At 38.4% G+C, this 13,540-nt stretch overlaps 2 protein-coding genes across 2 annotated transcripts; one reads left to right on the top strand and one right to left on the bottom strand.

Moving 5' to 3' along the window:
- Positions 1-3,457: 3,457 nt before the first annotated feature.
- Positions 3,458-8,864, bottom strand: MELLADRAFT_79675 (uncharacterized protein; the record flags this gene model as incomplete). Its single annotated transcript, XM_007418117.1, has 5 exons — positions 3,458-4,547; positions 4,855-5,328; positions 5,390-6,653; positions 6,713-7,977; positions 8,048-8,864. The coding sequence occupies 5 exons, from the start codon at positions 8,862-8,864 to the stop codon at positions 3,700-3,702; spliced, it is 4,668 nt and encodes a 1,555-aa protein (XP_007418179.1).
- Positions 8,865-9,215: 351 nt separating this feature from the next.
- On the top strand, positions 9,216-13,062 carry MELLADRAFT_79676 (uncharacterized protein; the record flags this gene model as incomplete). Its single annotated transcript, XM_007418118.1, has 6 exons — positions 9,216-9,618; positions 9,685-9,764; positions 9,910-10,116; positions 10,178-10,645; positions 10,788-11,603; positions 11,676-13,062. 5 exons carry the CDS (start codon positions 9,757-9,759, stop codon positions 12,091-12,093), a joined length of 1,917 nt encoding a protein of 638 aa, XP_007418180.1.
- Between the last annotated feature and the right edge of the window lie 478 nt (positions 13,063-13,540).

The following is a 13,540-nucleotide window of genomic DNA, read 5'->3' on the forward strand; positions in this document are numbered from 1 at the left end:
CAAGTTTCATATCCCAGAAGCAGTCCTTGAAGACATGTTGATATGGTGCAGGGTGGTGGGGACCACAGACCCAAGAAGGATAATCCTGTGGCCAGGCATACTTGAAATTTTCTGGGTAGGGGATGTGTTGACTACTGATGGGATATGCATCATTATTGGAAAGGAAGGGCGTGGTGTGGGCTAAGATCAGGATGGGTCTCACTAGAAAAAAATACTTGAGGCAAGACATAGCCTTGGGCAAAACAGTGGCAGTTTGTCTGGGCCTGCTGATGCTTTTGTGTTTCAATGAGGTAGAAGGAAGAGAATTCCTGTGTTAAACCAACAACATAGTTGCAGAGGGTGTGGTGAGGAATGGTTTATCAAATAACCTATGTTTCAATTGAAGTGGATCAAGATGAAGAACAAGCTGCACCAGATGAACTGCTGCATAAGGCAAAGGAGAGTGTTTGGAGGACAATGCAACAGACCTGCTTTCAAGAGGGCATGACTCATCTAAACATGTTTCAGAAATTTTAGCAGTAAGAGTCCCTTTGGACTTAATACCCTTTCTGAACATCCATTTTTTTCACTGAGGCACACCAGGAACATGCCACCCTGACCATATCAGACCTGCCTCTTGAGACACTGCACTCCCTGTAGAAATGACAGTTGAACATGCCTAATAAGAAACCAAAAAAAATCACCATCAATGGTAGCACCTCTTCCTAAACATTTCAAGGTAGCAAAATACAAAGTGTCAGAGGCCAGAAAACCCGCAGCCACAAGCGCTGGGCAATGAAAACACTTGGTGGTTACTAACTCTGGAGGTTTTGACAGAGGTCAGCCAATCACCAACAAAGCCATCTACAACTTTATTGCTTGGGCAGCATAATTGAGGTTAGAGAAAGAAGACAGACCTATGTGAGTGATTACAGCTGTGACAACCAAGAGATTGGACATAATGTGGGTGTGGCATATCCTGCAACACAGCTCACAACCACCAGCAGACACATAGGTTGTATCTCTCCTCCTGAATGTGACCCATTGTAACAAGGAAGAACAAGACATGGTGAACCACTAGACCCCAGTCACAATCAGATAACTGTTCCTCCTCTTCAAAGGAACCTATGGTTAGTTGATAGTAATCAAGGTGTTCTATATGCCATCCTAGGGAGATTGCTACGCAGGAAGAAGGAAGACAGAGCAACCCTGGGGAGCCACATAGAGTTCAGAGAAAATAACAGTTGTTGGTTTGCAAAACTACATTTACGTAAAGCTGAAACTGCTAAGGCAGGAGAGGTACAGGTCACTCACTTACAACAACAGTTCAATTTCCTCAACCAAGTATTGGCGACCAAAAGAGTCCTGATGTCAATAAGTTCAGCAAATAAAGACAATATACTGCTTTTGTCTTCAGGACCAGGCGGGGTGATACCATTAAGTAATGGTGAATTCCTAAATGTAGCAGAGAAAGTATGAGGACAATATGGCATCAACACCCTGTATCCTGGATACAGCCTTTGGAACTAACTCCTGCCAACTCCTTTGTTCCATCAATTGATTCAAACATAAGAAACAAGATGCACTGCCATGACCACCCCTTCCAACACTTCACAACCCCCCCCGGAATTATTTTTGACAACAGCCAAACTGTGGTTGTCAATCCTATCTATGGTACTGGTTATAATCAAAGGTGAGTAGAGTCTTGATTTCCACATTCTCTTCAAGTACACTCCTCAATACAATTTTCAAATCTTTCTAGACACTCTCCTAACTTCTGTCAGATCATCCCCATGTCCAAAAACACCCCTCAAAGCTCTTCTGATATTTTTATGATTCTTCAACTTTTTCTTCATTGCTACAACTCTTTTAGATTGTATAATTAATGTGTACACAATGATATTAATAATAAAAAGTGATTTGGAATTGATTTTAAAATACCAGATGACCACCAAACATAACCAATAAAACATAACTTTGTCTAAAAACACACCTACACCATGCATCCTGGGGTGTTTGAATCAGTTGATGGAAAAGGAGTTAGTTCCAACCCTGTACCCAGGATACAGCTACCCTTGGGTACAGGGTTTTGCCCCGCTATATAGTGGAACAATTGCACGGCCTGTTCTGAAGCGTGTTTTACCGCTGTGAGGTTTCTCAACAATATAAATGCAGATGATTTGGTACACGTTCAAACAGATCCACTTTGAAATAACACAGAGATAATGGATTGCATAGCCACAACTCATATAATAGTAATACATAATGTTGAAGATCTTCAATAAAAACAAAAGCTCTAAACATGCCAATGAGCCACAGATGCATTAATATAATCATCAAACATCCATTGTGAAAGCCTGTCACACTTTGCATTGGCTTTATTATGTTCTCACAGGTTGGGTTCAGTCCAATCTGGCTCATCATCACATGCAAGCCTTGACTGTACATAATCTCTCTTTGAATGCATATCCTCTTCATTGAAACCATCTTCTCCAGACTCAGTTCAAATGAAGTTGTGTAAACAAGCAACCACAATCTTTACTTGAGTCTTGTATGCTTAACACAGCATCATGGCCAGTATTGGAAATCACATTTTTGAGACACCAAAGATACATTCCGTGACAATTTGAGAGGAACTTTAAACCTTTCTTTTTGAGTGCTTGATGTTGCACTCAAGCATCAGCATAAGACCCTTCCAAACCCACATAGACAAATGTAAATAACATATTGAAGGACAGCCTGCTAGCATGTTTGGGCTTAAGTCTCCTTTGTGGTATCAATGTGCTGGTTGATGATCAGGAAGCACAATGCATGGGATGTGGGTGCCAACAATAGCACCCACACATTTCTCAAAATAAGGAAACATCCCAGGGCTGTTTCAATTTTTTTCTGGACATATTCCATCGGCAGTGGGTTGCACAATATAAATTAATTGTAGAGAAACAATTGCATCCAGATTATCCTTAAAATACTTACTGACCATAGCGCCGGAACATTGGAATTGTTCTCCAACACCTTGATTGGATTCAGAGTTGCCAATAATGTATAAGAATCTCATCACACAATGCTTGGCTGATACATTGAACCCTCATTGTCAAAAACCTTCTTGGTATACTGATTTCCGTACAGTTTCAAAGTTCAACATAGGATCTTTTTGGTCTTTAATGAGGCAAGGAACTCCTTGCCAGCTTGGAACACAAACAGGATGAGATTGAATGGGTTTCAAGAAGATGTTGATAAGACCACATGGAATTGGAAGTGTCCAACATGATGGTCGATGGTTGTTTATACCATCACTGCCATGTGCTCAAGGACCATCAAGACAAACACTGTAATACACTGTCCTGTTTCACTTTTTCTCTCAAGAAAACAATTTTTTTTATCTCTTCACAAAAATCACTTTGCCATATGTATCAAAATGCTCTTCTAGGATCCAGTTTCTAGGGGAACTGCAAAAAGTGAACGCGCTCCAAGTGTACCATAAAAACTGATTCTAAAAAATCAAAAAATGTCTAAATCAATTAAGCAAATGTTATCAACTCTCTATGTTTTGAACAAACTTGAATTAAAAAGAATCCTATTTAGGTATATAAAGACCAAAAAATACTGTATAAGATCAATTCTCAAATCCAATTTCAAATCCAATCCAATTCAATTCAATCCAATCCAATCCAATCTCTCCAACCCAATCCCCGAACAATTAGAAGTTTGATTTTTTTTTCAATCAATTCCTTTATACCTACTTGATTCCCAACCAATCAAGATCTTCCTCCAAACCTCTTTCCCAACTTCCAAATCGATTCCTCCCACAACACCTACTCCAAGACATCCAATCTCTTCATCCCGAGTTCCCAAACTCCAATCTTCACACAACCTTTTCCCAATCGAAGCTCTTTCATGTTTTCCCATCGAATTCAAAACCACATAAATCCCATTCTTCAAGATATTTTCGATTTCAGAACTGATTCGAATCCCCATAAACCCAGTTGAAAGTTTCAAAAACTCAACCAAATAAAACGTAGAATGTTTCGAAAGAGCCGGAAGTAATGAAACGATCTGAGGTCTTAAACTTCTTTCCATCACCTCTTGCTGCTTATGATCATCACTCTTGCACTTCTTCTTCATCGAACTCGTCTTGATTCCTAACCCAATCAATAACCTATTATATAACAAACCTTCTTCTGAATTACATCCCAATCGATTCCAATCTGATTGATGTACAGATTCGATCCAAGACCAAGATGGCATTTCATTCTTAGCTTCTTTGATCATCTTTTGAGTAGGTAAGAAAGCTTTAGATCTTCCTTCGTTTTGTTGATCAACAAGGTAAACCGGTTGACAGATCGGTCTTAAGAGTCCAAGTAAGATTGACATCAAAAGATGGAAAACAGGTAAGATATGTTCTCTTCTGTGTCGACAAAGTTGTGAAACGATCGTAATCAAACTTTGATAAATCTCTCGAGTAAACTTGTTGGATGTTTGATTTGGAGTGAGATCGGAGGTTTGGTGGGGTTCTTCATTCGATTTTGGTAATGCAAGCGATTGAAGGACTAGTTCGAGGATGAGAGCTATATCTTGACGTCCAATGAATTTGATCTACATTCCTCTTCTGATCAGCACCATGACACACAAAAAGGAATGTCGCTTCAGATGATTAGAAGCTTGCCTTGTAAGTGCACATCGATTCTAGAAATCGACTACGCCATAGAATCGTCTCACAGCTTTGTAAAGAGCCAAAGACTGGATGCTGAAACCTTCGAATGAAGGATGAAAGATAAGTTTGCGAGACTTTACCAAGACCTACAAAAAATCGCCAATTGAAGATGAGCAAAGATTTTCATGACACGTACATCTAGTGTAATGATGATGACTTACCTTCAGGTGCGTTAAGTATCAAGATAGATGCAATCTCTAATGTGGCTTTGAGTTGTTTGACCGAATCATCCATTCCTACACTCCTGCTCGTGATATTGAGACTCGACAACACTCGATCATAATGTTCCAAGAGTGCAGATAATGTTTCTGAATACTCTTCAACTGATACCATACGACAAGCTAAACTGTATTGATGCTTCAATTCGTTAACTTGTTGGATACCGTCCCCTCTGGTATGGACTAGACATGAGATATATAACAGAGTTAAAGTCTGGAATGCTTTGATGAGTGTGTCCTGTCCATTAGGAGTGACTTGGCTTCGTTGCAAGTTGACCATTTCTTCCACGACTTTTAGGATGAGTGATTGATTTGGAGAATTGATTGAGGGTAATAGAGCTTGACACTCAGTGGCAGAAGAGGTTTCGGAAAGAGAGATCACCTTCCTTATGGGCATTTTATACGTTCGAACCTTGTCTGAAGATAGAAAGAGTGTCAGATACACGTATACAATGAGCCGATCACGACAAAAACTCACCTTGAAGGCCAATTGAACCGACTATACGAACCAATCGAAAGTGCGAGCTACATATCTCGAGTTGAAAAGGATTCAAAGTTGAAGTCATCATCGAAACTGATCCTACGACTTCACCAGTGCACTGAACAAGTGCTTTGACAAACTCGATCCAAGACTCATGTACTTGATGATCTGAAACGCCACGTTTGGGAGCAGAAGAACTGATCGAGTTGATGATCGAATCTATAGCCTTGATCACGAGTCCGTTACTTTTCACATTTGAAACGTCGTGATCCGCATGAGATGATGCCTTTGCTATACAAGAAAAAAGAACCGACGACATCTCGTCCCAAGCTTTGGGAGACTTCAACTTCAGGCTACTCATAGAGCGAAAGATGAAAGATATCGCTTGTTGAATATAAATCTCCGATAGTTCAAAAACCACATCGTTTTGATCATTTGATTCCCAATTGATTTTCTTTGATAGTAAGAGTGTCGCAAGAGAGACGACTTTGTTCATCAAGGATTCATCTACAGTAGTTTCTGTCGCGCAAATCAGAGATGCAATATATCGGATCGAGTATATATTGGTATTCGTAACAAGCGCCTGGATCTTATCCTCTTTGGTTGACTTCTTTTTTGAGGAACCGGCCTGCATTGATAAGATTTTCAAACTCCAATCTAAACTCTTTTGTAGATATTCAATTCTGTTTGACTTTGAAAGGCAATCCAATGGAAGTTTAGCTAGGATCGCGAATAATCCAATAGATTCCAAGAGTATTTTTTCGGATGTATCTCTAGATGGCGGTGTACTAATGTCATAAGATGATGATATATGTCGTAGAAGATCTAATCCACTTTGCAATACTGAAGTGCATACACGGTCTAGTTCATGGAGAGACGGCGAGCTTACTAAGGCCGCGTTAACTTGTCTAAAAGTAATTGAGCCACGCTTGGGAATCGCAGCTTGATTTTTTTCCTCCACAGCTTGAGTCAGTTGGAACGGCGGACACCTCAGGATTATTTTGGATAAGCTCTGGAGCTGTTCAGTGGTAGCAAGATCAGAAAAGTTGGAGAGATGAATCGTGCTAAAGTTGTACCAGATCGCACATGGTATCTGACTAGAGGTCAAAGAGTGAAATGCACCATTCCAAACGGTATCCATATCCTCGTGAGTTTTGAAATCCAGCAGTCGAAGAATGACATCGTAAGCCAGCGAGGCTAAATCACCGGGAGTTTCATCAGAGGTAACACTCGCTGATATCTGCAACAGTGCAGCTTGAGCCTGGACGGAAATTTCAATCACTTGTCCAAACATGTATGATGTGAAGGAGGAAGACTGACAATCTGTACCACGAGAGCTGGATTCAATTCGCAAGTTTCATTCATAGCCTTTGATGAGAATTTGAGCCACCTTGATAGGTCTTTTGGAGTAAAGTTGGTAGTAGAATGTCGAAGCTCGGAAACAGCATTGAGGATCTCAAAGATAGTAGCCACGACGGTTTGTAATCCTGGTGTGCTCAGAAGTCCATCTGAAGATCTCGCGCGCTTGTTCTTTTTGGATTCAGGACACAGATCCGATATCATTCCCGTAAGTTCACGTAGAGTATCATCCAAGGCCACGGCCAACGGTGGATCTTGGGTATGAAGTAAGGAGCGAGCTGCTGCGGTGGCAAGGACAATGTAAAAGTGACTGCAAGTAACACATCTAGCGACATCTACCTCTGACGGGGGAGTTTTGTCATTCTGGGAATTCTCGACAGCCATGGTTGATTCAGTAGGTTCAGTAGGTTCAGTAGATCGTTTTGATTTTTTAGAAGATCTTTCATCATCAATCCCCCGAGGTGGAAAGATGGTACGATAGGCATTGAGAAGTCGATCACTTGCAGTGGCATGCGCCTGATTCAGTTGAGCTGATGAGACTGACAACAAAAGTTCGTGTTGTAACTTTCGAATAGTGACTGAGCTATTCAATGGGGTGGACATCAAGATTGATAATGAAGACTTTGAAAGGTTCTGATCAAGAGCATCGTGAATGAAATTGAGGAGTTGAGGGATTTGTTTAGCTTTTGAAAACCATTCAATCAACGCATTGAGAAATGTATCGATGGCAACCAAGAGTGAAGAGTCGTCAAAGGTTTTTGAAAATAAAGATTGTAAGATTTGAGGTAATCGAGCTTCAATGATTCTATAATCAATTGTTAAGATATCCGATAAGGTTTGAAATGATTTTGTAGCGATTTTAGGTGATTCGATCAAACGGTCTATACATGCAATTGTAATTTGATCGATGACTTCAAAATGAAATCGACTAGAAAGGGAATATATATTAGCGGCCAAAAGATCACTTGTGATAGTTTTGATACTGCTGATGGCATGTTCAATAAGTTTTGAATCATCAGAGGGAAGCACTAAAGTTTGAATGAGTTGATGAGAAAAGAGAACGAAATGTAAGATGAAATCTTGAGCAGATTCTAAATTGGTGGTTTGATCGATTCCATTCGAAGTAGGACGTGCAGAGGTAGCCGCTATAGGTGCAAAGACATGGGCTTGAATGACCGATCTCTCCTTGATCAAAGCTAGGATCAAGGATGGTAATAATTGAATAGCTAGAAGATAGATAGTCAAGCGGATTAGTTTTGCAGTTCGTGCCAAAAGAAAAAAGAGATGGTTACTCACCTGGGATAGCTAATTGAGGTTGATTTACAACCACCAAACGTAAACTCACGAGCCAATCTAAATCCTTTTCGAGTCCACGTGATGGAGTATGAAACGACAATGATCGTTTGAGTTGATCAATGTTAAAGATACAGTCCGTAAGGAACCGAAGTAATGAAGATCCGATTGAAGAAGTAATCCCGATTTTTGATAAAGATGATAAGAATAAATGAACAAAATGATGATCAGAAGCTAATGTGATGCCTTTACGCAGATTTGAAGTTTGAGGTAAGCTAAATAATAATTCATTAGTCAAGATCAATATGATTTCTTCGAATTCCAAACTGATGGGGTTTTCAAGATTGATGAAAACTTCCAAGATAGATTGAATGAGATCTGTGATTGATTCGAATGAGATTCTATTTGATATTGAATTGATCAAGATTGATGAAGAATTACAAACATATTTGGCTTGATCTGATTGATTTAATAAGACTGGTAAAGATTTGAATGAGATTTGGATAAAAGCTTGAATTGACGATTTAGAAGTAGATTGAATGATTTGATCTGATGATAAGTTTGATAAGATTTGATGAAATAATGACCAAAACCCAGTTTCATGAATCAAGATAGAATTGAAGTTTGAGTTCGATTTTGAAGAATTTGATTGATTTGAATCTAAGATGGATGAAAGTAAATATTGAAGTTGATGTTGAGGTGAGATCGAAGATGAAGCGAATGAATAAGCTTGATGGATCGATTGAATTGGTGTTTTGGAAGCTGAAATGGTTTTTAAGATTTGATTGAATTCTTGAAGTTGATGATTGGGAGATTCCATTTTGCTGGATCAATCAAACAGAAGAGCGCATACACATTCAAAAAGTGATCAAAACCAACAAGAAATCAAAAAAAAGTGAAGTGAAACCTAGTTACATGTTACATATCACATCGGAGCACTACATATGATATAAGCATATTGAGTGTATGTATATGATATGATATCCTAGGACCAAAATAGGTTGTAATTGATGCTGTCAGGACGACGTGAATTTAAATCAAATTGAAATAGAAAATCAGTTGGTTAGGATTTGGTTTTTTAATTTAATTTATGCATACAATTCACATTCAAGTTTGACTAATCAAAATCAAAACTGGTCAATTCACCAAAACCATCTCCAAACCATCAATAACTTAATCCAACAAGACATCCAATCAGATCATCAACTCATGAAAACCATCAATCCAACTCAATCAATCTATCACTTGAACTAATCTTCAATCAACCAACCAATCAATCAATCAATCCATCGATTCATCAATCTATCAAATCAAGATCTTCAATCTCATTCAAAGACAATTCATCATTCATCTGTTATCTGTTCATCATCACTATCTTCTCAAATCATATCTTCTACTTCACTCATGCTTATATTCCGGCTACTCCAAATAACGAATCAATCTCTCAAAATATCAATCCTAACATCACTGATACAAATTGGTTTATTCAATTGAATTGGCATCCCATTGGAATCTTTTCAGATGGTGTAAATAGATTACTTCAAGCTAACAATACACCTTCTTCTTCTTTACATGTAAGTTTGAACTCTTTACCCTCTCACACACACTTCAACTCATCAGCTCTATTATCTCCTCTATAGCAAGGTGTTTTACTTCATTTCTCTGAAGTTAATGCTACTGCTCAACCTCCGGCCAATGTCCCTTGGATTGCCATGATCAAGTAGGTTGAGCTTTTCAAAACATTCAACAAATCAAGTCTGACTTAGATCGCTGATGACCACTTTAAATCTTATTCAATCAATCTCAATCAATCAATCAATTTCAAACATCCAATCCATTTCAACCATTCAATCAACTTTTCATAGCTGCGATACCAATACTTCAACATTTTCAATGGTCGATGATATCTTCACTCTGGCTCGTGATCGTGGAGCAGCAGCTGCTGTACTTTACTCTCTGACTGCAAGATCTTGTAGTGTGAATTCAGAATATCTTCTTAATTTCGAAAAACCATTGGATGTCTTTAGTTCAGCAAACTTACAGGGTGCTCGTTTGATTGAATCTCAATTCAGGTCAGTCAATCTCTAATAATTCTTCTTCAATGACTTTGGCTAAATCTGTTTCTTCAAATAGTAATGTCGTCGGATCTGGATATTGGTTTCAGTCTGATCTACTCAATTCTTCTGCTTCTACTATTCTTAATGAAATCAATCAAACCGGTTATGCAGCTGCAATGGCACCTGCTTCAACTTTATCAGTCGCTGCACCTGAATCTACACCTGATGCAGCTCCAAGTTTATTTGGAGAATCGTCTAATAACACTCGTTTTCGTCGGTCACTTCCTCATGCCAATGCATTCGAATTGGCGGTCACTAACTCTAACTCGGTGGGAGCTCAGAAATCGAATCCTTCGAAATCTAACAATTCTACTCCTGTCTATCTCATCGCTACTCTTGCCAATGGGAACGCTATCTCTAATTCTCAACAACAGAGTAATATTAATTCGAACAATAACAATAATAACAACAACGGAGGTGGTAGTTCTAACACTGGACTTGCTATGATCATCTTATATGCCATTACTGGATGCGTGACTCTCATGTAAGCTGCTTCCTTGATCTAATCGATTCATCTGATCAAGGTCTATTCATATCAATGCTAATGAGAAACTAAGTGCACGGGTCCTTTTATTTGTGATTCCGGCTACCCTTCTTCTCATGTCTCCTAATACCTTTGTGGGTAGGTTTCTGATCGTAATCATCTCAGGAGCGATCCGGGCCATGCGTCATCCTGAACGATACGGTCCACGTACTGGAGGTCATCCTTCTGATTCTGATGAAACGGATGGCGAAGATGCTAATTTGGGTCATCAGACACGTGTTGCTGGATTAACAAGAGCCATCCTGGATACCTTTCCGGTGGTCAAGTTTGGTCGTTCAATCTTACCTATGGGATCCGAAAGAGTTACCGAAAAGAAAGATTCAGTGATTGGACCGGTTGATGAAGAATCATTTATGATGCAAGATTGTGGTCAAACATGTATTGAGTCACCTAATCAAAGTTTGAATAAACATCCTGTGAAGATTGAAAGTACGAGGAGTGAAACGGGTGATGATTCGGTCGTCTTGGAATCTTTGGCTTTGTCTAATTTATTATCTACTCAGCTTGAAGATCAAGTTAAAGGTAATCATTCCGATACCACCATTATCTCTCCCTCCAATGATGATCATCAACCTTCGAAAATCGTACCCGTCAATGCCATCCTTACGTCACCCAAAAGTAACGAGAGTTCATCATTGTTACCAGACAAAAAGGAGTCTGACGGAAATGACCCTCATCCAATAGACGGGGCCATGGAATCATCTTCTACTAAGGCGGAGAAGGGAGCTGACCATTTGCCTGCTGAAACAGTCACAGAGGTGTCAGAGATGGTCGGGGATGTGAATAACTCGGTCACATGTCCCATTTGCGTTTGTGACTTTGATGATGATGACGATATTCGTGTCTTGCCTTGTGATGCAAGGCACAGATTTCATCAAGAATGTGTGGATCCTTGGCTGTACGTAATCTGACCGTACCTCTCGGAACATCATCTTGACTTAATCTGATCGTGATTGATCTTTCTGTACAGATTAAATGTTTCACGGTTTTGTCCGTTATGTCGATGGGATTTATCAACACGAAAAGATGGAACGAAGATTGCAGGAGAAGAATCGAGTGAAAGGACGACTGAGGGGTCTAGTGAAAATACGAATCCCAATAATGGAAGTTCACAACTCGAAGGTCTTGGAAATCTTGAAGACCGAAGATCTACTTCTTCTACTACTGATCGACCTACCGAAGCTCAAATTGTGGCCAACTTACGTGCGATGTTACAAACCTCGAGACAACAAAACCAAAGTAGTAGTTCTAATCAAAGTAGAAGTGGATTGAATAATGGAGGGGTTTCGGGTCCTAGAGAATCAGAAACGGAGAATAAGAGTCGGTTTAGGAAATATCTTGGTCAGGTTAGAGAAAAGACTAGGGTCAGGAGACGTCAGGATTCATGAAGTTGCGAGAAAAAAAAATTATATATATAACTTGTGATTAGTTAAATTATCAGAAAGACTTCGAGGGCTTCACACACACTCACAAACACACATACATACCAAAACATTTTTACAAGACAATTGGTTTTAATCTTATTTATTTATCATACTTGTGTGTAGAATATTTAGATGATCTTGATGCTTCAAGACTTAGTCAAACCTGAATTCTGGACTTGTTATTTTTGAAACCTTTGTGTGTTTTTCCCAAAAAAGTTTACGTCTTATAATCTTATTTTTTAACTATATGAAGTGATTCCATTTATAATACTTGTGTGTGTTGTGTGTCTGTGTGTGTAGAATCTTTATATATGATCTTGATTCTTTAAGAATTGGTTTAAAACTAACCTGAATCCCTGGACTTGTTTTTTTTCTTATAAAACTCTTATCGTATTACAAACTTATTTTAATTTTGAAGTTTCTTCTTCTTCTTTGGATCAGTCTCATACCAAGAAGAAGAATGTATGTACAACTGATGTTATCTTTTTATTCTTTTTGATGATTTTCTTATTATTACTACTATTTTATTAGATCAACTTATATGAAACTCTGATACAATAATACTTATACAATTATGTATATATATATATAAGATTAATGGTTTGTAAGATTTTTTTAACTTGGTATATTTTTCTTTGGCGTGATTATTTATTGGTGGGACTCAGAGTATGGTTGATGGATTATGGTTTAATGGGATCACAAAAAAATGGACGGAAGATTTGATTGGTTGTAGGAAAAAGATGAAGACAAAGGTGGGATACGGATACTAAAAGAAAGGAGTCTAGATCAAAATGAATATTTAATGAATAACTTTGAGAACTTGAAAGATGAGATGTTTGTTTTTTTCTTTTGGTTTATTTATACGTCACGGTCTTTTGTATAGATGTCTTTTTGATCTGGGGTTTGGATTATATGATCATTGAGATTTTACTTATGAGGAATGAGTGATTGGGTGTTGGAAGCTCCTGATATTTACATGATGATTATGAGCTCCATTGAGCTGATGGTAAGTAATACATCTTATTGTCTTTAGACAGCAAGAAAAAGATGATTGGTCAATGACTGCACGTATGGAGATTGATCAAACTCCATATATTTAAATGAACAATGACTCAAACTGTTTGGAATTTTCTTATTTGGACTATCTACATACCCAAGATCCAATTTATATTTATGGAGATCATCTGATGGAAGATCAATAATATCAAATGCAATTTGCTTTCCTTTAAATGATTTTTCTTATAAACTCTTGTACAATGCAAAATGCAGGGTCTAACAAACTTCTAAATCTTACAAGTCATCATGATTAACAAAATCCATTCATTGTACCTACACTTCCAAACACATAGATACTCCTCACTACTTCACCAAAAAACCAAATCATTCACACTAATCTTCATAACCAAACCCA

Source organism: Melampsora larici-populina (assembly GCF_000204055.1).
Source record: "Melampsora larici-populina 98AG31 unplaced genomic scaffold MELLAscaffold_85, whole genome shotgun sequence".
NCBI lineage: Eukaryota > Fungi > Basidiomycota > Pucciniomycetes > Pucciniales > Melampsoraceae > Melampsora > Melampsora laricis-populina.